The sequence below is a fragment of the Centrocercus urophasianus genome, unplaced genomic scaffold, assembly GCF_019232065.1.
Source record: "Centrocercus urophasianus isolate 14NV4802_14NV808 unplaced genomic scaffold, USGS_Curo_1.0 seq_10, whole genome shotgun sequence".
Taxonomy (NCBI): domain Eukaryota; kingdom Metazoa; phylum Chordata; class Aves; order Galliformes; family Phasianidae; genus Centrocercus; species Centrocercus urophasianus.
The window spans coordinates 80992786-81013994 of record NW_024884142.1 but is presented as its reverse complement, the minus strand read 5'-3'; the positions used below and the strand labels follow the sequence as shown (position 1 = coordinate 81013994).

Below are 21209 nucleotides of genomic sequence, written 5' to 3'. Positions count from 1 at the left end.
TGTCTTGTTGTGAGGAATTAATGTGTGCAGTTGTTTTAGACTGTGAGACTGCTTATCAGCAAAATGCAGTAGGCCCATGTGCATGTTGATAAGAGGAAGAAAGTGGAAAATGAACTGGCCTAAATATGTTGTTATTGCATAATATTGTCATACAAATACTAACAGGATAAACAAGGTTGAGATTTTTTTACTTCTCCATTTAGTTGTTAGTCATTGGAATATGGATTAATATTACAAGTTATTGAAATTGATCATAGGAATGCTGTGTTTCTGTACAGTAATGTGTGTTAGCCCTCATTAAAAAAGCATTAACTCTTTTTTTCTTTTTTTAAGAGAAATACCAGTCGTCAGACAAAGCCATTGAAAGTACAGGTTATGCATTCATCTATTGTTGCCCATCAGAGCTTTGGTCTGAAGCTCCTAACTTGGCTTGGCAGTGTTATTGGATATTCAGGTGGGCAAACTTGAACTATTTTGAAAGCCTAGAGAATATTTGCTTCAGGAATTCAGCTTTCTTCGTAATGCCGCCTTCTTATTTCAGATATGCAGTGTTTAAGATAAAGCAATTAATATCTTGTCAGGCTCTATCCACATACTGTTTTCTGTTTAGTTATTGCTGAACAGAAGCTGGGAACCATTGTCATGCTGCAAGCCAACTAGCTATTTTTCAGTCCCTAGCTCTTTTCAGATGAATGCAGTAAGCTGAAAATAACCCTTCTACTTAGACAGTACGGAATTAATCTGAAGTCATTTGATGGTGATGAAAGTGGTTGCGTCAGGTTTGTTGCTGTGTAAGTAGAACAACAGAGAAAGTGTGGGGGGCTGCTTTAGAATAAGTATAGAAACCAATGAAGTATTAATTAGATATTTAGAAAGAGGTTTCTTCAAAGAAACAGTATGCACAGTAAAAAAAGAAAAAGATGCACATCAGCACTTTTTTGGGGGGGACTGTTTTTTTCTGGTGTGTTTCTTCTGTTGTATTGACGAATTACAGTTATGAGGATGCAGAGCATAAGTGGAAATAAATGGAAAATGCATCAAGCTACCACAAACTCCCAGTGCATATAAATGTAGGCACAGTCCCCAGCACACTGTGTTTTATGAATCTGTGAGTGTTAACAAGAATTAACAGCGGAGCACTGTCAACTGTAATGTGACGCGTGAATTCTTCTGTGTAGGTTCTCAGATTATGTATTACGCTGTCACTTGGAAAATAAAAGGCAAAATTCCAAGCATGGGATCTTTCTATCCCATCTATGCTATTTTTGATAGACAAGTAGTTTGTCTAAGCTTATTTTTAAGATACGTAAATCAAACTTTTGGAAAATTATTGTAGAAGTTTGTTCAAGTACTTGCTAGTGTTGATGGCAAACAATATATTTGCTGGTGAATAATTGATATAAATAGGGAGACTAAGAGGTATTTAACTTTAAATTTTTTTTGTCCTTCTGATTTAACCTGTTGACAAGCATTGTATTTCTCATTTCTTTGAGCCCAGTTCTGTGCCATGTTTTTTGTGCCAGGTACCAAGGTCACTAATTTTAATACCGAGTTCCAACAGCAAAAAAAGTGACGTGATTGCATTAATGAAAGTAAAATACCAAACTGCACATGAAAGCATAGAATTTATAGTTTGAGTGTATGTGAAGGGAACTCTGCAGAATTTCAGAATCATTGAATCTACTGTACTTTAGTTTTGCCCTTCTGAAGCATGATGTTATTCAGTAAGCAGTACGTATATGTTTTGTCTGTGACCTCTGTGTTCAACTGCTCAAATTGCCTTTGGACCTTGGCATGGAGTCATATAATATAGGTCAAACAGAACTATACTGTGTATGGAGACACGACCTTGCTATAGGGGTTCACAAACTGTATGGAATGTACCGTGTAGTGCATGGGATGCTATGCATGGCACTGAGCCACTGCCAACTCTACTTGAGAAGCTGAAGTGTCTCAGCAGGATGCGGAGATGGTGGCTTAGTACTTAGAAGCCATACTATTTTGTTAGTAAGTTTCTTGCAGTCAGCAGCTGGGTTGAGCATATGAGTGTCTGTGTTATGTTGAAGATTCGGTATAACTTGTTTGTTCATATGACAATTATATAATATGCAATTATTACTTTCCATTTGAAAAAAAAAAAAAAAGCAAACAAAACAATAGAGAAGCTTTATTATAACAGTGGGTAGTAAGTATGCAGAAAAAACTGTCGTATATCATGTGAACTTTTAGTTTTGGTAGGACTCTGAGAAAAAAATGACCCTAAAATTAGCCTGACGTATGAGTATTTATATTTGTAAGCTAGAAGCATTTCTAAGGAGCACACTTTTATTTGATAACTTTGAAACAAATCACTCTGGTAATTTTCATAAAGTTCACTTATGTTCCATAAGGCTGGTACTGGACATGCAAGGTATCAAATATTTGTGTTTCTATCAGCAAAATAGGAAACGCTATCTGGTTGTCAAGGAAATAGGATCAGGTGTCTTCTGTTGTGTCTTATGAGAACTCCGGTGTATCAAAATAACGACAAGTTTTGTGTTGAAGCTGTTACTAACTTCTATCATTTCTCTTCATTAAGATGGCCTTCGTCGAGTATTGTGTCAGGTTGGTTTACAGGAGGGACCGGATGGGGAAAATTCTTCTCTTGTGGATAAGCTGATGTTGTATGATTCTAAACTGTGGAAAGGTGAGATTTTTTTTTTATTTTTTTTTTTTTTCTCAAGCTTTTGGAGAATGCTGAGGAATGTTATACATGATGTTCTTCCCTTACCACATGTGTGGTCATTATTACTGTAATATGTTAGTGACGTGATTTCCTAATTTGTTAGGATAACTTCTTTCATGTAAAGAGGACATAATTTGCAACTTTTACATTTTTATTTCAAGATTAATATTTCTCTACTTCTTGTTTTTCATAGTTACTCTGTATTGAGAAAATAATTGAGTGACTTTTGACTTGAATGACCTAAAGAACGAAATACAAACATGCTTAAGTGTTTCTAAGCTACATGCTGTTAATTCTTATTGCTACTGATAGTACTTTCTGGGATGCTGCTCAGACACAAATTAGAAATTCAGAGCTAGATAAGTTGTTTTTTTTTTTTTTTTTTTTTCAGTGGAGCTGTTTCAGCTGACAAAATTTATTGCATTTCCCAGGACTTTACATGTAGCTGCTTCCCTTTGGCTCCCCTCAGGCCATCCAGATCCTGTTTGTTCTGAGTAGTTTCATTCTTGTTTGCCTGACTTGCCTTATGCTTGGTTTATTTTCTCATTTAGCAGCTGAGTATTATTTGACAGTATTATTTGAGGAGTCATAAATAATGCCGCTTGAAGCATTTCATTTTCTGTGTTCTTCATTTTTTCCTTTTGTTCTTCTCCCACCTGAGAGACTTGGTCAGAGCATCTTCTGCTCTGAACTGCAGATATGCTTCATTCTGTGAAGTTTATATTTCTAAATGATTCTGTAGTAAATTGTTAGAAAATAGTGACATATATCATTCATTTTTTCTTGACAGGAGCTAGAAATGTGTATCACCAGTTATTCATGAGCAGTCTACTTATGGACTTGAAATATAAGAAGCTTTTTGCTATCCGTTTTGCAAGAGTAAGTATCTTTATTAAAAGAGCTATTAAATGCCTAAACATTCTAGTGAAGAGTTTAGTTAGCTTGTAGAACTTCAAATAAACTGTTGCCAGAATTATTTTTTTGAATGTGGGAAGTTGAAATGCCAACATTGTATTTCTGTCTTCAGAATATTAGTTGAGATGGCATCTCATCTGGTGAGAAGGTAAACTCTCCAAGTTCCCCAGGTCTAAAGTAGTTCACGTGTTTTGTCTTTACCATCAGCTATGCAGGCTTTTCTTCTTGAGAGCTAATTGCATCTCATTGCTGAGGCATAATCTCTTACAGCACTCCAAAAAAAATTGTGCTGGAATTCAGTTATGCTGATTGGTATTTCTGCAGTAAGTAGTACTTGAAATGCTTTAAATCACCAATGCAAAATTCAGCTTGCTCTGCTGAAGACAAATTTGTGTGTGTGTGTGTGTGTGTGTGTATGTGTAAGAAATAAAATATTAGCCTTTGTTGTGAAAACGAGTGAGCAGTTCTCACTTGTGAGCTGATAAATGATGGTTTTTGTACAAAGTATTAATATAACGATCTGTAAGAGCTACTCTTCCCTTTGTCGTGGAATTAAAATTTCCCAGAGCAGACATTTAAATTAAAAAATCAGGTCAGTGTGGATTAGAGGTGAATTTCCCCTTGTTGTTTAGAATTACCGGCAGTTGCAGAGAGATTATATGGAGGATGATCACGAACGAGCAGTGTCGGTGGCTGCTCTGTCTGTCCAACTCTTCACTGTACCTACTCTGGTGAGTAGTGCCTGTCTTTCTTTTTAAAACTGATAGTTGGCACTCCTTGCCTCTTTTTGCCTCCTTCTTAATAGAACTATGAGCGATTGCAGAGTGATTTTATGAAAGATGACCACGACAGAGAGTTCTCAATTGCTGACCTCTCGATACAGATATTCACAGTGCCTTCTCTTGTAAGTACTAAAAGACCAAGAAAGGAAATCTTTGTTTGTTGAAAGCCACTTGAGGTTCTTGATCCAGACCACAGATTTCTGTCGAAATGTGGGGCACTGCTACTGCACGTGAGTCAGTCTGTTTACATACATTACTATGGGTTTAGAAGTTAAAGAAGTTTTGCACTGGAGAGATAGAATCTGACTTCCCAGAGTGGGCTGGGTATTTTAGGATTGTGTTTTGTGTATTCAGTGCTTATTCAGAGACACACAACATTTACATTTCTCTTCATAACGATTAGTGGCTTCTGTTTGTAAAAAATCTACATTGTGATTTGCTTATCACAGTTTCAGAGCGTACCTTTTGGGGACAGTTTTATAAATGATCCACTTTGTTTATCTTAATTTTCTAGTCAATCTAAGTGCAGGCAATAATTATCTCATGATATTCTGCACTTCTTTGATGCTTTTTGTCTCGGTCTGTGTCTTCTTTCAGGTTTCCAGTTAATTTTTATTACAGCACTTCAAGTTATGTTTCACTGTTCACTAATACCGCCCATCATTCTTGAGCTTATTCTTCTTTTTTTGCTCCTTTGCTCCAGTCACCAAAGAAGTCTCTATTTGCTTGCAGTACAAACTAATCTTTGGAGCTGTACTGAAAGTAAAAGTTGGATTTTCATAGCCGCTTTTTTAAATATGTTTCAAAAGTGAAGGCTTCTCAATCCTCCCAAATTTTATTGAGCTCTAAAATTCAATATTACAATAGCATTTTATGATATTGAGCAAAGTTGGTTTTCAATTTCATAGAGATGGATGTTATTAATGGGAATCTGAAACCTCAGGATTTTGTTTCCATGGGTCAGGGCAGTATTGTGTAACTCTTTTAATTTTGATGCGGGCTGTAAGAATATTGCCATTATTTAGTCTTACATTTATCCAACTAGTTTTATTCAATTTTTTTTTTTTCATTTGACAGATGTGGTGACAGAATATGTTTGTATAAATATAGGAATTTCAAATGCTTCCTTAGAGGAGGAGAATTACTGTTTTACTTCTACATGTTTTTTTTTTTTTTTTTTTTTATTTCTAAAGCATGCAAAAGAGCAAATTGTTGTTGGCTAATTTTACAGAAAATAGAATAGAGTGATGGCCTGAAAATAAAATGGGAGGGAAGAATTCTTTTTTTCTAGGTTTTGACCCATTTTGCGTTCATTCTTAGTTGAATAAATAAATTGAGAAATGTTAAAACCACCCCCAGTAATATTTTTAAACTTATGTTAAGAATTGGATTTTGAGCTCTCGAGTAACTGAGGTTGCTGGGTTTGAAGGACAATTAGTTGTGTTGACAGTAATTTACTTTTAACGTTAACCACTAGATTTTTCCCTCACAGTAGCATTTTTAAGTCTGTATTTGGAGTATCATTAGCAACCACAGAACATGGAAGCTCTAGTCAACAACTGCAGTGTCATTGTGGTAGATCAGAGGAGCCAATCTTCTTGAATATACTAGCCACTCAGATAACATCATCATGGGTCCTGAAAACTGCAGGGCTGGTACAATTTTTGTTGGAGAGCCAGTAGGATAGGGAGTTCTGGAGGAGTTTGCAAGTAGGAGATGGCAGTCACTTCTTAGCACCCCCTACGCTGTAGTAGGGTTGGCTTAAGTTAGGCTGGGTGTGGCAGATTGTCATCTGGCAATGCTGGACTTTGTAATGGGTTTTGATTTGTTTCCTGCAATGTGTGGAAATACACAGAGGCCATCAATGGGAATTAAAGGTCATCTCATGTAATTTCTATGTGGAAATTGCTCTTTATAGCTCCCTAGATGTTCAGAACGCTCACCATTTGCCATAGTGCTTGGCCTTTTGTAAACAGAAAAACAAAACAACTGTCGCTAACCCAAAGGGCTCATACTTAAATTACATAAGAGACAACAGATACTTAAAGGGAGGCACAAGTTAATTAAGTTAATTATAAGAAAGATAATAATATGTTTTTTCATAATTACATGCGTAAGTTAGCAGGAGCCTAATCATAGTCAAATTTCTGTAAAGAAGGGGACTGAAGAGAGATCTGAGTTATGACAATTTCTGATCAGGATACATTTTTCTTTTGTGAATATTTGGAAGACTGACTTTTAGTATATTCCCCTGTTTTAATTATCAATTTAACTATTTTGAATAAAATGTTATGTGTTTTTTTTTTTTTTGAACTTGATGGTGCGATGTGAAATTCTTGTTTAGTTGCCTGTTAGTCACAGCAAATTTCTATATACTTTTGGTATAGGCTCGAATGCTAATAACAGAGGAAAATCTCATGACCACTATCATCAAAACTTTTATGGACCATTTAAGACACCGTGACATCCAAGGCAGGTTTCAGTTTGAACGTTACACTGCTCTGCAGGCTTTCAAATTCAGGCGTGTTCAAAGTCTTATTCTGGATCTCAAGTAAGTGCATTAGCTATGTGCTGATTTGATCAATGGAAAGAGAAAACAGGATTAAAATTAACACTTGTATCTGTTTTTAATGTACTCAGGTATGTGTTGATAAGTAAGCCAACTGAGTGGTCAGAAGACTTGAGACACAAGTTTCTAGAGGGTTTTGATGCCTTCTTAGAGTTACTCAAATGTATGCAGGTATGTAAATCTGTAAGTTACAAAATTTGCACTGTGTGAAGATTATAGCAAGAAGTTAGCTATCATAATATAGAAACTGAGGGGATTCATTGTACCCTCTGTTTTATAATTTTAGAGCAATATAGCTTCTGGAATAGTTTTTTTCCTGAAACATGTCTCACCCAACTTTTTTTTTTATTGTTGTTTAAGAGGCAGTAAAAAAAGACGAGTGATTCAAAAGGAGCTGTATGGGCAGACAAGACATGTTCAATTGTATGAGTAAGATCTGCCCCATTTTAACTAATATTCCATCTTTTTGAAAGATGCAGATACTACTTCAGTGTTAGCAGAGTTGATCCTTGTGTTAAAGCATATGTTTTCTGTACCATAGCAGTAGGTGTCTTTTGCTGAGGTTTTTTTAGTCTTTTCACATACTGTGTTGTCTTAAGAGGAGTATTTTAAAAGCAGCACAGCTTTTACAAAAGCAGATTTACAGTTTGATCAGTAACACGTGAATCAGAATTACATTTTTTCAGTACTTCAGTAGCCACTTCACACCCATCTCAGTGTTCTAGCTTTGTTAGCTGTTGACGGCAGTCTCTTGAATATACTTTTTCCTATATCATAATGTTGATTTTCTTGTTTCTTACACCAAGATCTGATTAGGCGTGGGTACTCAGTCTTTGCTTAGCATTTACCTGCATTTGTTAATATGTCCTTAGGAAATGCATTTAAAAAGCAAAATAAGTGTTTAAGATGATTAATGTATGTATGTAAACATCTTATGAAAAGAAACTTGAAGTTGTTATTAACAGAGCTAATACCTGAAAAATGCCCTGATCCATATTCTTATTTCCCATGCTTCCTGTTTCTTTTTCTTGTTGTTTTGATATATATAATTCATTTCTTGTTATAGCAGCAATATGTTGGTAAGAATAGGTAACCGCTGTACCACAATTAGGCAAACATGAAGCTATTTAAGTGATAATGTTGTTGAAATGTGCAATGCTTTTCTTTAAGGGTATGGATCCAATAACCCGTCAAGTAGGACAACACATCGAAATGGAACCAGAATGGGAAGCAGCATTTACATTGCAAATGAAATTAACACTTGTTATTTCAATGATGCAGGACTGGTGTGCTTTAGATGTAAGTTCCTTCTGAAGTGTTTTCTCTGTGTGAATATTTGGTAATGGAGGTGGTGGTCATGAGAAGGTAAAAGAAGCATCAGTGTGCGTAACAAGGTGAACAAAACACGTAATGGCACCATAAGTCAGAATCTTCTGTGTGCAAGTATGCTTTCTCTACATCAAAAAATTGTGATCATCGCAACACTGTTAGGTTATAACTAATAATTATTGAAGAACAGGGTGTAGAGAAACGTGCCATGGATCTATGTAATGCTGCAGGATTGTAAGTCGGGTTTCTACTGCATGTATGTTTCAAGTTCTCGCATTTCAGAACTTCAGTATGGTGATATATTGTGGAACAAGTGATCCTAGAATATCTAAATATTCAATCTGGCCTTAATCTGTCACTATCAGTTAATGTACAAGTTGACTAAACTAGCATGATCATGAAAACCTTCAGGAAGTTCCCATAATTACAAAAACAAAAGCCTTGCAACTTTTTGCTTGCTTGGTTTCTTTTTTTTTTCTGGTCAGCCATCTCAGTGTGTTTCGTGGTCTATGTCTGCCTCAGTAACTCAGATCAGTATTGAGTTCCTTATCTTAGTTTTGTAGGGACTGTTAATAACTGTTAATACAGATAAAAACCCAAAGCCTATTTGCACCTGTCAGATGTCTTGTTGTTTACTGTGCTATTTGTCAGAGCTCTGCTTTTTTCATAATCTTTGTGAACTGTGCTCTTTCTTTTAGGAAAAAGTGTTAATTGAAGCTTACAAGAAATGCCTGGCTGTGCTGATGCAGTGTCATAGTGGCTTTACTGATGGAGAGCAGCCTATTGTTCTCAGCATGTGCGGGCATTCAGTGGAGACCATCAGATACTGTGTTTCCCAGGAAAAAGTCAGCATTCACCTCCCAGTTTCACGTTTACTTGCAGGTATAAACTTCCTTAAAAATATTTCAGGAAATGGAAAATGTTGCGTGAATATAATTTGCTTTTGTGTGGATATAATGAACCACACAACGGCTGTTGAGAGCCGAAGTTTGGGTGTATTTTAGCCACTTTCTAGCAGTTTGATGGCCTAAAGGCAAAATGTTCCCAACCATTTGAGAAGTTAGTCTCAGACCTGGAGGAGGTTGTCTCCTGTCTCTGTGTTTGTCACTGGTGGGTGTAGGAAGTTACAGCTGCTTTTGTAGCTTGTGTGGTGCAAAAGAAAAGCAACAAAACGTGGGCTGCAGTTGTCTGATTGTTATCAAGTGTGTTTAGCTGTCAGATTGAATAGACAAATCAACACTCTGTTAGACAACAGATTTATCAGGGATGTGTCAACAGAAAATTAAGCACTGTGTTTTTTCAACTTGTATTAGGTCTAACTTGCTGAACAGTTGTGTTTTGGGGGGAATGTTGTTTTAATCTGAACATACAGTCATATGATAATAAAATAAATTTACAGATAATTAAGTGAAAAGGCACTTCTTAAGTGACTTTTTAAAGTAAAATATTATGCAGACCAGAGTCTAATAACTTTTGATTTTTGAATCTGTAAGCAAACTCCCTTGTAGTTTTAAAGCAAACATACCAGAAAATCCTTGTGTTTTTTAGGAGCCTCATTGTAGATCCTGAAGTATTTTATAAACCTCTCATGGCAGACAGCAAGGGTGATATATTTGTCCCTGGTAACTTGCCCTGATCAACCCAGGCTGTCACTGAGATGATATGGGCAAAAGAAAGACAAAACTCAGTTGTTTTACAAGTTCTATACAGATACACCTTTCCATAAAGTGTAGGGTTTTTTAAGTATTTCTCTTTAGGAAATAGGCGTGTAGCTCCAGAATAATAATGTTAAAGATCTGTAATTATTTCCAGAAAATGGTCAGACAGTATATTAGCTGATCTTTTTGGCTTTTTGGAATTGTATTAGATGCTGTATGTGATATGTGTGTATTTGTTTTATTTATTCATGTAGGCTTGCATGTTTTGTTGAGTAAAACTGAAGTGGCGTATAAGTTTCCAGAGCTGCTACCCCTGGTATGTAATTAAACATAGCATACTCATTAAATGTAATTAGTGCTGAAGATGAAATTGCTTAAAGAAGTGTAGGATGATATTAAATAAAAGAAAGGGCTGTTTGGCCACGCATACTGTTTTCAAAGATTATCCTTGATAGATAAAATTACCTCTTAAGAGATTAATATTTGTCTAATCGTAACTGGAGCATGAGCCATCAGCATTGCTCTCTTAAATATTTCAAGACCCTGATGGAAAGTTTGTATTTTGTTCTTCATTCATTACTTTCTTTTTGTGGTAGAATTTATAGAAACCAATGGCAGGACCTGATTTCCTTCTCCTTGGTGTGGGTTCTAATTTCGTTCCTCAGTTGTTTTCCTTCCTGCATGTTCTCACTGATCCCTTTCTTTAAATGGAAGGTTAAAAAGAACAAAACAAATCTAGAAAGGAGAAATTGTAACCAGCAAAGGAAGCCTCTTGTCTTTAAGCAGAAGATACAGTTAATGTTATTGAATTGACCAGATGATGTGTTAAAATGCAAAACTTACTGTTTTGAAGGATAAACAAAAAACCCTTGTGGGGTACTTCTGTGGGGCAAAGTCTGTGTGAGGCTGGTTAATGTTGATGAGATAGATTGTAAAAGGCTCATCAAGCCTTTGTAATATGTACTTTGAATTTACTTCTCTTTTGTATTCTCCAAACAACTATTACAGATATCATTCTTCCTTCTTTCAGTTCCATTTCCTCTTATATTCTCTTAATATATCAAAATACTGTGTTTTATTTTAACTCAGAGTGAACTTAGCCCACCTATGTTAATAGAACATCCTCTACGATGCTTAGTTCTGTGTGCTCAAGTGCATGCAGGGATGTGGAGAAGAAATGGCTTCTCTCTTGTTAATCAGGTAAGTACATAGCAGCTGTGTAATCACTTTTCTGATTACTCCCCCAAGATTGATTTCCAAGATTGATTTCAGACCCCCAAATCTCTCATTTGTGTCCATTTTAAATTTCACATGCATTAGCTTCCGTAAGGTTTGTGTGAGTTAGGCACTTAAATCAGTACGTGGCTTAAAAACAATTTTTCAAATAATACAATCTTTGGTATCTTAGTCAGAAATTGCTTTGTTGTTGTTGTTGTTGTTGTTTTAAGTCTGCTATGGTGCTCAGTGAACTTTGTGCTTTGTGCATAAAGAAGCTATGAAGTATAATGCAGCTAATGCCCCTGTTCCTTTTTCCTGTATGCTGCCCAAGGATAGCAACGACTAGACCTATGATCTTTGTAATGCATTCATTACTTTTACATAAAAGTGCCTTGAATATTAAAATATACCCCATTCAAATTATTACCCTTTCTAAGGCACCTGAAATCCTAAGGGCACGTAGAAACATTAGAACAAACTCTGTGTGTCTGGTGTGTCTTTTGGCCCATAAGCCCCCATCTTCAGTAGATAATTGCAGTGTATGCATACTGGGAGGTTGAATTAAGCTGCTCTTTGCTGATGCTTCTTGCCTTTTAGTCTTTAAAAAAAAAAAAAAAAAAAAAAAAAAGCCTATTCTTGTAAGGTGACGTCTTTGTCATTATTTAAAGTAAAGGCAACTCAAGTTGCAAACAATTATAACATCTCTCAAGTTACTATGGACGCTTACCAGATCTGAAATGTCAGTTTTGGTAGAGGAACGAATCTGTGTTAAATTGCACTGGCTGCCAACATCATGAGGTGAGATGAGTTTAGTTTAGGTACTGTGGCTCCCACAGTCTGGAATTCCTTTCTTTTTTGAGCATGGCTCACATTCAGCCAACTGCTTTTGGATGTTTTCTGATATGAAAGGGCATCTGTGTGCAGGTTAGTAGTTTGAGAAAATAGAAGAAGGCATGCCTATGACTGCTCCGTGCAATTCTCTAGAATAAAAATAAACGTACATGAAATATGATGTTTGTTAATTATTTTGCTGGTGTTTTTTCCAGATTTATTACTATCATAATGTGAAGTGCAGGAGAGAGATGTTTGACAAGGACATAATAATGCTTCAGGTAACCATGTGTACTGGTTTACATTTTATGGAGCATTTTCAGGATTCAAGTGCATTTGTTTGTAGCTCTATGAAAAACTTTTCAAATACTCTTCAATAATGTAATGAATGTATACATTGCCTCTTCTCCCTTCTTACTTGCTGTGTTGAAAAATCTCTTCTTGAAGTTCAAATCTGGCAGTCAGCTTAACTCTGACAACGAAATGTCTGTGTTTCTTCTATGCTGAGTGGGACGAAAGTTAAAACTTGCTGCTTGCTTCCTTCACCTAGAAGGAAAATGTTTTCACAAGGCCCTTAAATCTTTCTTAGATGTGGCGATACCCAATATAGTGCGTGTATTCTGATTTACTTCTGGGTTCTCACATACTTCCCTAAGGCTTGATCTACCCCTGATTCTTAATTATCTTCAACATCTGCTTATTTGGGTTGATATCCTGTGGTTACATCAAAACGATTCTGTCTAAAAAAGGTCTCACTAACTTTACTAAACTAAGGACAAATAATTGGCTAAGTTAGATACGTTTTTAATGAACAGATGATGTTTTGGAATGTAGTATTTGGAAATGGAAGTAGGTATGTGTCTAGCTGGATGAAGACATTTGTATTCTTTCACAGAAGATTTGGATAATCTCTTTAAAGTCTTCTATTTCTTGTTTTGAGAACGGGATTTCAAAATCTTTTTTATTTATGAAACAACGTGCTATGTAATAAGTGATAATAGATGGTACTTATTATGCCTTCTAAAAGTTGGATCAACAGGAATAGAATAGTAGAGACAAAAACAAATGAAAGTCTTTCTCTGTTTTTTATTTAGATTAGAGATGGAAGGAATAATCCTGAATATTTTGCACTTAAATGCTATCAAAAATTATTAATAAGTCGTAGCACCCTACATACTCAAACCTGTGCTGTTGCACTATTGGAGTCCTAAAAGAGTAAGTCTAATTAAATCTCCGTGCCAAGGATAGAGAGAGATGAATTTAATAAATAATATTCTGTCACCTTTGCGTATGAACATAGAAGCATTCGATAGTAACACTGAATCTGTTTCTAATCATTTTCTTCTTTAATAGACAGGTGTGTCTATGATGGATCCAAATCACTTCCTGATGATAATGCTGAGCCGCTTTGAACTTTATCAGATATTTAGTACTCCAGACTATGGCAAGAGATTTAGCACAGAAAACACTAACAAGGTATCTTATATATGGATTGCATAGGAAAATATGTGATTTTCTTTTCAAGAATATGTTCAATGCTGTCACCCGACATCTGTGCAGTTTCTTGATTAAAAAATAAAGTAATTATTTTGATCTAGTTTGGCCGGTTTAAAATATGCATAAACATTGTACATGTCAAAATGATAAATGTCAGAAGCTGCTGCATGATTTTCCTGTTGTTGAGGAAGTTTAAGGCAGTTGTGACTGCATTATAGCAGAACTTAAATTGGGGAATACTAAGGATGAAAAAGGTTTTGGAGCACAGAAAAATATTTTCAGCATATGATTTTATTTTTTTTTTTAACCTTTAAATGAAATGTGAATTCTTTTTCTTTAATTCAGGATGTTGTTCAACAAAACAATACTCTTATAGAGGAGATGCTGTACCTCATCATAATGATTGTTGGTAAGCTAAGAATATATTTAATGCATTTTTTAAGATTCTCTTTAATGGTCTGGAATATCAAATTCAGTTCTACTTTGAATGCTTTGTTGTTCTTGAAACTAGCTTTGTTTAGCATTGTGACTTTTTCATTAACATAATTTTTGAATGGACCAACACAAGATTTCACAGCAGAAACTTATTTTTCAGTCTTTTCCTTTAAATGACAAAAGAAGAACTAATAATGTTTAAAAATACTCTAAAATAAAATAAAAGTATACTATTCTTTTATCTTTCTAGGAGAAAGATTCAGTCCTGGGATAGGACAGGTAAATGCAACAGATGAAATCAAACGAGAGATCATCCATCAGCTGAGCATCAGGCCAATGGCTCACAGTGAATTAGTAAAGGCATTACCTGAAGATGTGAGTAACTTGGAAAACAAAACAAAGCCTTCAGTTTTATAAGGTTAATTGGTGAAAATTAACTTTCTGAGTTAATGCTGCTTAATGGAAGCAGCATGATTATGCAGAGTAAAGTTAACACGAGAACAGATTAACAGCTGTCATAGAGAAGGTAGGAAAACACTGTAGAAGGAGAAACACTGTGTGAAATAGGCAGGAGCCTGAGAGCTTCTTCAGCTCTCCTCTTTAATGCACTCTGTTATCAGGCCATCTGGTCAGCAGTCTCTGCAGTCTGCTTGTAAATCCTAAATAGATGTATGCAGGTGGGTTGCCAGAGCTACCCAGAAATATAAACTCATATTTTAAAGCTTAACAGTAACTGAAAATATATGAAACCAGGCACAGTATAATGACTTGTGAAACCTAAATGCTTCATTTACGTGGATAGAAGCATTTACTTGAGTTCCAGTATGAGTACTTTTGTAAGGATGGCAAGGGATGATTTTTTTTTTGAAGTTTTTTTTGAGTAATCTTTAAATGTGGTTTCAGAGGGAAGTCAACATTAAAACATTATTCTTTTACTGCATTAGTGCTACTAATCTAAGCTAGAATAAGTAGTTAATTATATTTTCAGTCTTAAATACATTTTCCCAGTTAACAGCTGTACAGGGAAAGGGAAAGGACTATTAGAAAGAACTTAGAGATGATTTGAGCTGATTTTTTTTTTTTTTTTAATCTCCTTTTATGATTATCATTTTTCAGTGCCCTTTCCTTCTATCTTTATCATTTTTAAACACCTAGAGACTGGAAATAGTGGCTATATATGAAGATACATTTAGTAAGCTGGCTCAGTTTTCTTCTGTTATGTTCTGAGTTTATTTTGACAGGGGAAAAACAGTACAAATGCAGTATTCTTAAAAGTGCTTTTTGCAGACCTGGTATTCCTGACCGTGTGTTCACATTCTGTATTTTAGCATTCTTGGGAGTGTCATGAAAGTGACTTCATTCTCCCTCTGTTTTACTCATTCATCTGGTGCTGTGTGTTATTTGAATGTATTTAAATGCAGGATCTGCAGTAACACGCTGTTTTGCATTTTGACTCAATGTAGGAGAACAGAGAGACGGGAATGGAAAGCGTGATTGAAGAAGTGGCTTGTTTCAAGTACGTTTCCCTTTATTCTAATATTGTAGCTTTTAAAATTAAATATTGAATTTGTTGAGAATAAGAGGGCAGAAGAAACAGGTACTGGTGAGTAATGAAAGCAAGGAAGACATTCTCCTGTGAAATTTAACTCAAAAGGAATATTTATCTATGACAGTATAGCAGTCTAGCATGGAAGTCATATGAGAGATTTCCATGTTCACTGCTGAGAATTAGGCTTGAGTGTTGATGGAAACTCGATGCCCAGCTGCTATTTGTCTCATAACAGTCTGTTTTCACAGGAACACAGGTTGATTACTATCAGCAGTAATCTTTATTTACTACGAGTAATAAGTGAATCTCTTCCCTGTCCTCCACCTTGGGCTTTCCCAATGGCTTTCCTGAAGTGCATCATTTTTAATGCTCATTTTAGAGTGCTCACTGAGCAATGTTTTTAGCTCTTCTAGTTGACCATTTGTACTCAAATGTTATAACTGGTAAACATAAATTTCACAGAATCACAGAATCACAGAAATTTTACAAATTTCTTGATAGGAAACCTGGATTAACTGGCAGAGGACTGTATGAATTAAAACCAGAATGTACCAAGAACTTCAATCTGTATTTCTATCACTTCTCAAGGGCAGAGCAATCAAAGGTAATTAATTTCAAGCTTCTGTTTTTCAGTTTTCTTTTTAATTTTTTTCCTTTTTTCCACAAATGTTTCTTCTGTGAGGAAATATTGTCAACTGCTACTTTTAAAAAGTTGAATCATTTGAGACTGTTGACAGAATTTGTCTCAGGTTTTGCAGTGATTACTTTATCATTAGATGCTTTATCTTATACAGAGCTGCTGAAATCAGTGGGGCTTCAGGAGTTTTATCTGTGAGTTCCCTTATGTCTTGTTAGACTGAAAGTGCTTTAACAGTCTGTATTTTTACTTACCTTTATGGACATTACCATTTTATAATTTGTTTTATGGTTTTTCTGCTACTAAAGAATCCAGGTTGGCTCAAGCAGAAAGATTAATTTCAAAAATGGAGGCCTTATAAGAGGTTGACATGTAGAATATAATATGTACAAAAAGGACGTGGAAGCTTCCTCCTTTTATTTAAGGCAGGGTTGAGGTGGAAAGAAACAGCAACAGTATAACAAAGAAAATAGGAGTGCTTTTCTAAGTTTTATATTTCTGGACGTTTTGAGTAATATTGGCGTCATTCTATTTCAGGCTGAAGAAGCGCAAAGAAAGCTGAAAAGACAGAACAGAGAAGATACAGGTATTTTTCTTAGAGAGAAGAGGGGAGGAAAGAGAAGCACCTGTCCAACTGTGTATTGCCCTGAATAACACGTCTTGGATTAGCCAGATATTGGTGGGGTTGTAGCAGTTTCTCTGCTATCCTTCTGACTGTAGTCAGGATTCTAATCTATGCTAGTTTATTCTTTCAGCTTTCCTTGCACGCAAGCAGTATGGAATGTTACAGCCTACTATCTGTGTTACTTTTTATCCAGCAGCTGTATGCTGTGCAGGGTTAGAATGTTAAGCTGTTTGAAAGTCAGATATTTGATACGGGTGTTGTAAACTTAATATGCTGAAATGTGAAACTCATATTTCTTTTTTCAGCACTTCCACCACCAGTGTTGCCTCCTTTCTGCCCACTTTTTGCAAGTCTGGTTAATATTCTGCAGTCTGATGTCATGCTGTGCATTATGGGAACGATACTGCAGTGGGCAGTAGAACACAATGGCTACGCCTGGTCAGAGTCCATGCTGCAAAGGGTATGCTCCCTTATTTAATACTGTGTGGATGGTAAAGAATGAGTATGTATTTTAGCCATTTAAATTGGTTTGTTTGTAGATTTAGAAAGCTTAGTGGCACATCTGGAGTACTAGAGCATTCTGGCAATTTGTAAGTGATGAAAAAAGTGTTTGACTCAGGATTGACTCCGCTGAGATTTAAGTGTATTCACTTTAAAATGCCATTGAGGCTACTTTTGTGCCAAATACAGTAACTTTTTTTTTTTTTTTTTTTTTTATTTCAAGGAGTCCTGAAAGTAAAGTTAATGATAAAAACTTTAAAATAAAACTAAACCATTAAGGTTGGAAAAGACCTCTAAGTTCTTCTCATCCAACCATCAATATATAGAACATTGGAATTTGGTTTAATAATTTCAACTTTTGGACAGTTAAATTTTGTATGTGTTTAGAAAGGACTAAAATCGTGCATGAACTTCTGATAATAGCATGCATTTTTAAGGCTAAAGCTAAGAAATATGAAAAGATACTGAAATTTATTCCAAAGTATTGTGTTCCCCTTGACTAGAAGGAGAGCAAACAGAGACAGCAGTGGTATAAGGTGTGTAAATCTGCACAGTTTCAGGAATTTGTCAACACACACTGTTAATCCTGTATAATATAGCTTTGGTGCAATGCAACCTGTACAGAAATCACTTCATATATGTTCTTATTTATGATTTTTTTATTGTATTGACTTCCTTCACTTTTAACAAATTACCTGAACTATGTAAAGAGATTATGCATGCTTTAAGAGGGGAAAAAAAAGAACTAAACCTGATAATTTTTACCTAGGTTTTGCATTTGATTGGAATGGCACTACAAGAAGAAAAACAGCATCTGGAGAATCTCAGTGAGGAGAATGTTGTAACATTTACCTTCACTCAGAAAATATCAAGTATGCCATTCTCTTCATAAGTAGAGCAAATTTTAAGTAGAAAATGCCAGTCCATCATATTTTCTTCTTCTCTAGCAGTACTTACTAAAAGAATATATTTGTTGATCTGTAGAAAATTGTTTTCAATATTATAAATAAATAAAAATTCTTAGATTTTGCAGGAAAAGTTGAGCAGATTATATGTATTTCAAATGTATGTAGCAATGATAGTACCTTTGATAGCAGCAATATTTAATCCCTTGTGCAGAAAAATCCAGAATTAGAATAATTTCCATGAGATCTAATTTCTAATATCATGTAGCACTTTTAACAAAGATTGCTGTACATGATCAAACATTTGCAATAGTTGTTGCTGTGTTCTTAATAAATTGGAATTTATTTGATGCTTCTTTGCATCTTCTGACTAGTGCCTGTAATTCTATTAAGACATGAAACTGCTAGAATTGCAAATAGGTGGGAAATACAACGTTGCAAGTTTGATATAGCAGCTTCCAGGATAATAAACATTCGAGATATTTGTACAGTGCATTTGGTCTTGTAAATAAAGTTAGCGAATGAGAGTTGTAAGACAATTTCCTCTAACCTTCCAGGATTTAGAGATTATTAAGGAAAATGCCTGGGGGAGCGAAAGTTATGTATTAGTTGAAGGAATTCTTTAGTTGTTGAATATATATGCAGGTGTGGGTTTTTTGTTTTCTTTGATAGTAGCTAGGGTTGAGTTTGTCATTCTGTTTTTTCTCAGGACCAGGAGAGGCACCCAATAATTCCCCTAGTATACTCGCTATGCTAGAAACACTGCAAAATGCACCTCATCTGGAAGTGCACAAGGACATGATCAGGTGGATTTTGAAGGTACATCTGTTTGATATGATTTATGAAAACTCTGAAGATTGTTGAAACTTCCCTAATTCTACTGCAATGATTTTCTTATTTTCCATGTTTTATTCTGTCTACCTTTTATTTTTCTTTTTCTTGGAATCCTAGACAACACATTATCTGGTCAGCGTTGTTGTTTGCACAGTCATGTTCATGCCACAAACTGAGAGATTTTGTTTTGTTTTTGTTTTTGCACAGACTTTTAATACCATTAAGAAACTAAGAGAAAGTTCTTCCACAAGTCCTGTGGCTGAGAGCGAAGGAACTGTTATGGAGGAGGTAAAACAAAGCTGTGGCAGATAGCTGATCTGAAACAGGTCCACACTGTGACTAACATCAGACTGTTTCTGATCACAGTTCTGAATCAAAGATGGCAAACGTCAGTGATTTCTTCAACTTTAGTTCTGTCTCACAGCTTGTAGATCAAACAAACCTGTCTGTTTGCAAGACCTATTAGGAGAGTCTCAGGTCTATTTTTACCTTGCAATACATACTGTAGCCTCCAAATCTTAGGCGAGTTTACCAGTACTTCTTATAGCACTGATCACAGCAGTTAGGGGATCCAACTCTTCTTCATTATTTCAGTTTCATTGAAAATTGTTAAAAATACATAGATATCATTTATTTTACTATGCAGATCATTCCAGATGAGCTCTGCTGTTTAATCTAGCTGGACATGATGTCTCAGAAACATGGGCCTTAGAGCACTGTAGTGCAATTAAGAATACAGCTAGCACAGAGGGAGAGCAGCACGAGAATGCCTGTCACTTCCCTTTTTATCTTATGATGCTCAAAGGGAAGAGAAATACAAAATGTGGTGAAGGGTTGAGGTGGGGGAGAAGTGCTCTTCTGGATCTGCAGCTCCATCTGGCATTGAATATGAGCCAAAGACAAGAGGCCCTCAGAATTTTTTGATAGACTGTTTTGCCTTTTTACGGGACTCCAATGGCATAGGGGTTAATATAAGTTACATATGGCAGCAGCTAGCGTAAGTTGTCCGTTGTTTTTAAATGGCTCACTGATTATTAATACTAACTGAATGATACAATTTCAGAGTTCACGTGATAAAGACAAAGCTGAGAGGAAGCGAAAAGCTGAGATTGCGAGGCTGCGCAGAGAGAAGATAATGGCCCAGATGTCTGAGATGCAGCGGCACTTCATTAATGAGAACAAAGAACTCTTTCAGCAGACTTTGGAGGAGCTGGATACTTCAACTTCTGGAGTGCGTGATAATAGGTAATGAAATCTCATTGGAGTTTTTTTCTTTTTCACTTCTCCTGTTGTTACTGCTTTAAAAAGTGCTTTTTTTAAAAAAAAAAAGTGTTCTTGGAAAAGTATTTAAAAGGGTTTTTTAAATACCAAGGAAGGAGCAGTAAATTGAGCCCTTTTCTCTTACTTGCTGGCAAGATGATGGATACTAATTTATTCCTCCCATCTCTCCCATCCTTGCAGTGCTTAACATCAACATGCAAATCGTTTTGTATTAAGTCATCCAGTAGCTTGTAGCTTGTCGGAAAAGAATGACACAGTAAATAGGAAATAGCTGATTATATGCATGTGAGGACCTGAAAGAAAATTTGCTGGTAGCTGGAAATACAAATTGAAGCATGTTAATGATTTTGTGGGGAAGTGGAGTGTTTTCCAGGCAATTAAGTTACAGTGGTATTGGAGGGTCACAAATACAGTTTGTGTTGAATTGGAACAGTTCTCTTACTAATGAGAGGGGGTACTTTTTTTTTTTTTTTCCTGGAAAAATGTTTTTGCCTAATTTTTTCTGGAGACATAAATATTGTTATGTATGTGCCAAAACTGTTTTGTCAGAGAGCGTTTATCATAAAGCTAGAATGCATATTGCATTTGAAGCATGATTGAACTGTGTATGTATATATATGTATATATAAAATACATATTTATCTTCCAAATAATGTACTCACTAATATTCTTTGTATGTTCTAGCCCTGTAATTTCAGATGCAAAACTCACAGCCCTGGGGCCAGAGCAAACTAGGGTAGCTGAACGCAGACAGATTGTTATGTGTATATTGTGTCAGGAGGAGCAAGAAGTTAAAGTGGACAGTAGAGCTATGGTGTTGGCAGCATTCATTCAGAGATCAACTGTGTTGTCTAAAAATAGAAACAGAATTATTCCAGACCCTGGTAAGTGGTGTTCATAATGATGAATGCATGTCAG

At 35.6% G+C, this 21209-nt stretch overlaps 1 protein-coding gene across 2 annotated transcripts in view; it reads left to right on the top strand.

Annotated features, from left to right (window-relative positions):
* UBR2 (ubiquitin protein ligase E3 component n-recognin 2) overlaps positions 1–21209 on the top strand; it is a 51420-nt gene that overhangs the window by 13068 nt on the left and 17143 nt on the right. Inside the window, exons 8-30 of one of the 2 annotated variants that reach the window (XM_042813319.1) lie at positions 334–454; positions 2579–2686; positions 3516–3604; positions 4446–4544; positions 6810–6973; positions 7063–7162; positions 8162–8290; positions 9019–9202; positions 10233–10294; positions 11068–11178; positions 12243–12308; positions 13381–13503; positions 13870–13933; positions 14210–14334; positions 15423–15475; positions 16010–16112; positions 16683–16731; positions 17076–17230; positions 18041–18143; positions 18886–18995; positions 19218–19298; positions 20074–20255; positions 20976–21175. In XM_042813319.1, the coding sequence (XP_042669253.1) occupies positions 334–454; positions 2579–2686; positions 3516–3604; positions 4446–4544; positions 6810–6973; positions 7063–7162; positions 8162–8290; positions 9019–9202; positions 10233–10294; positions 11068–11178; positions 12243–12308; positions 13381–13503; positions 13870–13933; positions 14210–14334; positions 15423–15475; positions 16010–16112; positions 16683–16731; positions 17076–17230; positions 18041–18143; positions 18886–18995; positions 19218–19298; positions 20074–20255; positions 20976–21175 (2581 nt within the window). Of the gene's footprint in view, positions 1–333; positions 455–2578; positions 2687–3515; positions 3605–4272; positions 4372–4445; positions 4545–6809; positions 6974–7062; positions 7163–8161; positions 8291–9018; positions 9203–10232; positions 10295–11067; positions 11179–12242; positions 12309–13380; positions 13504–13869; positions 13934–14209; positions 14335–15422; positions 15476–16009; positions 16113–16682; positions 16732–17075; positions 17231–18040; positions 18144–18885; positions 18996–19217; positions 19299–20073; positions 20256–20975; positions 21176–21209 lie in introns of both variants that reach the window. The other variant, XM_042813324.1, reaches the window with a different exon arrangement.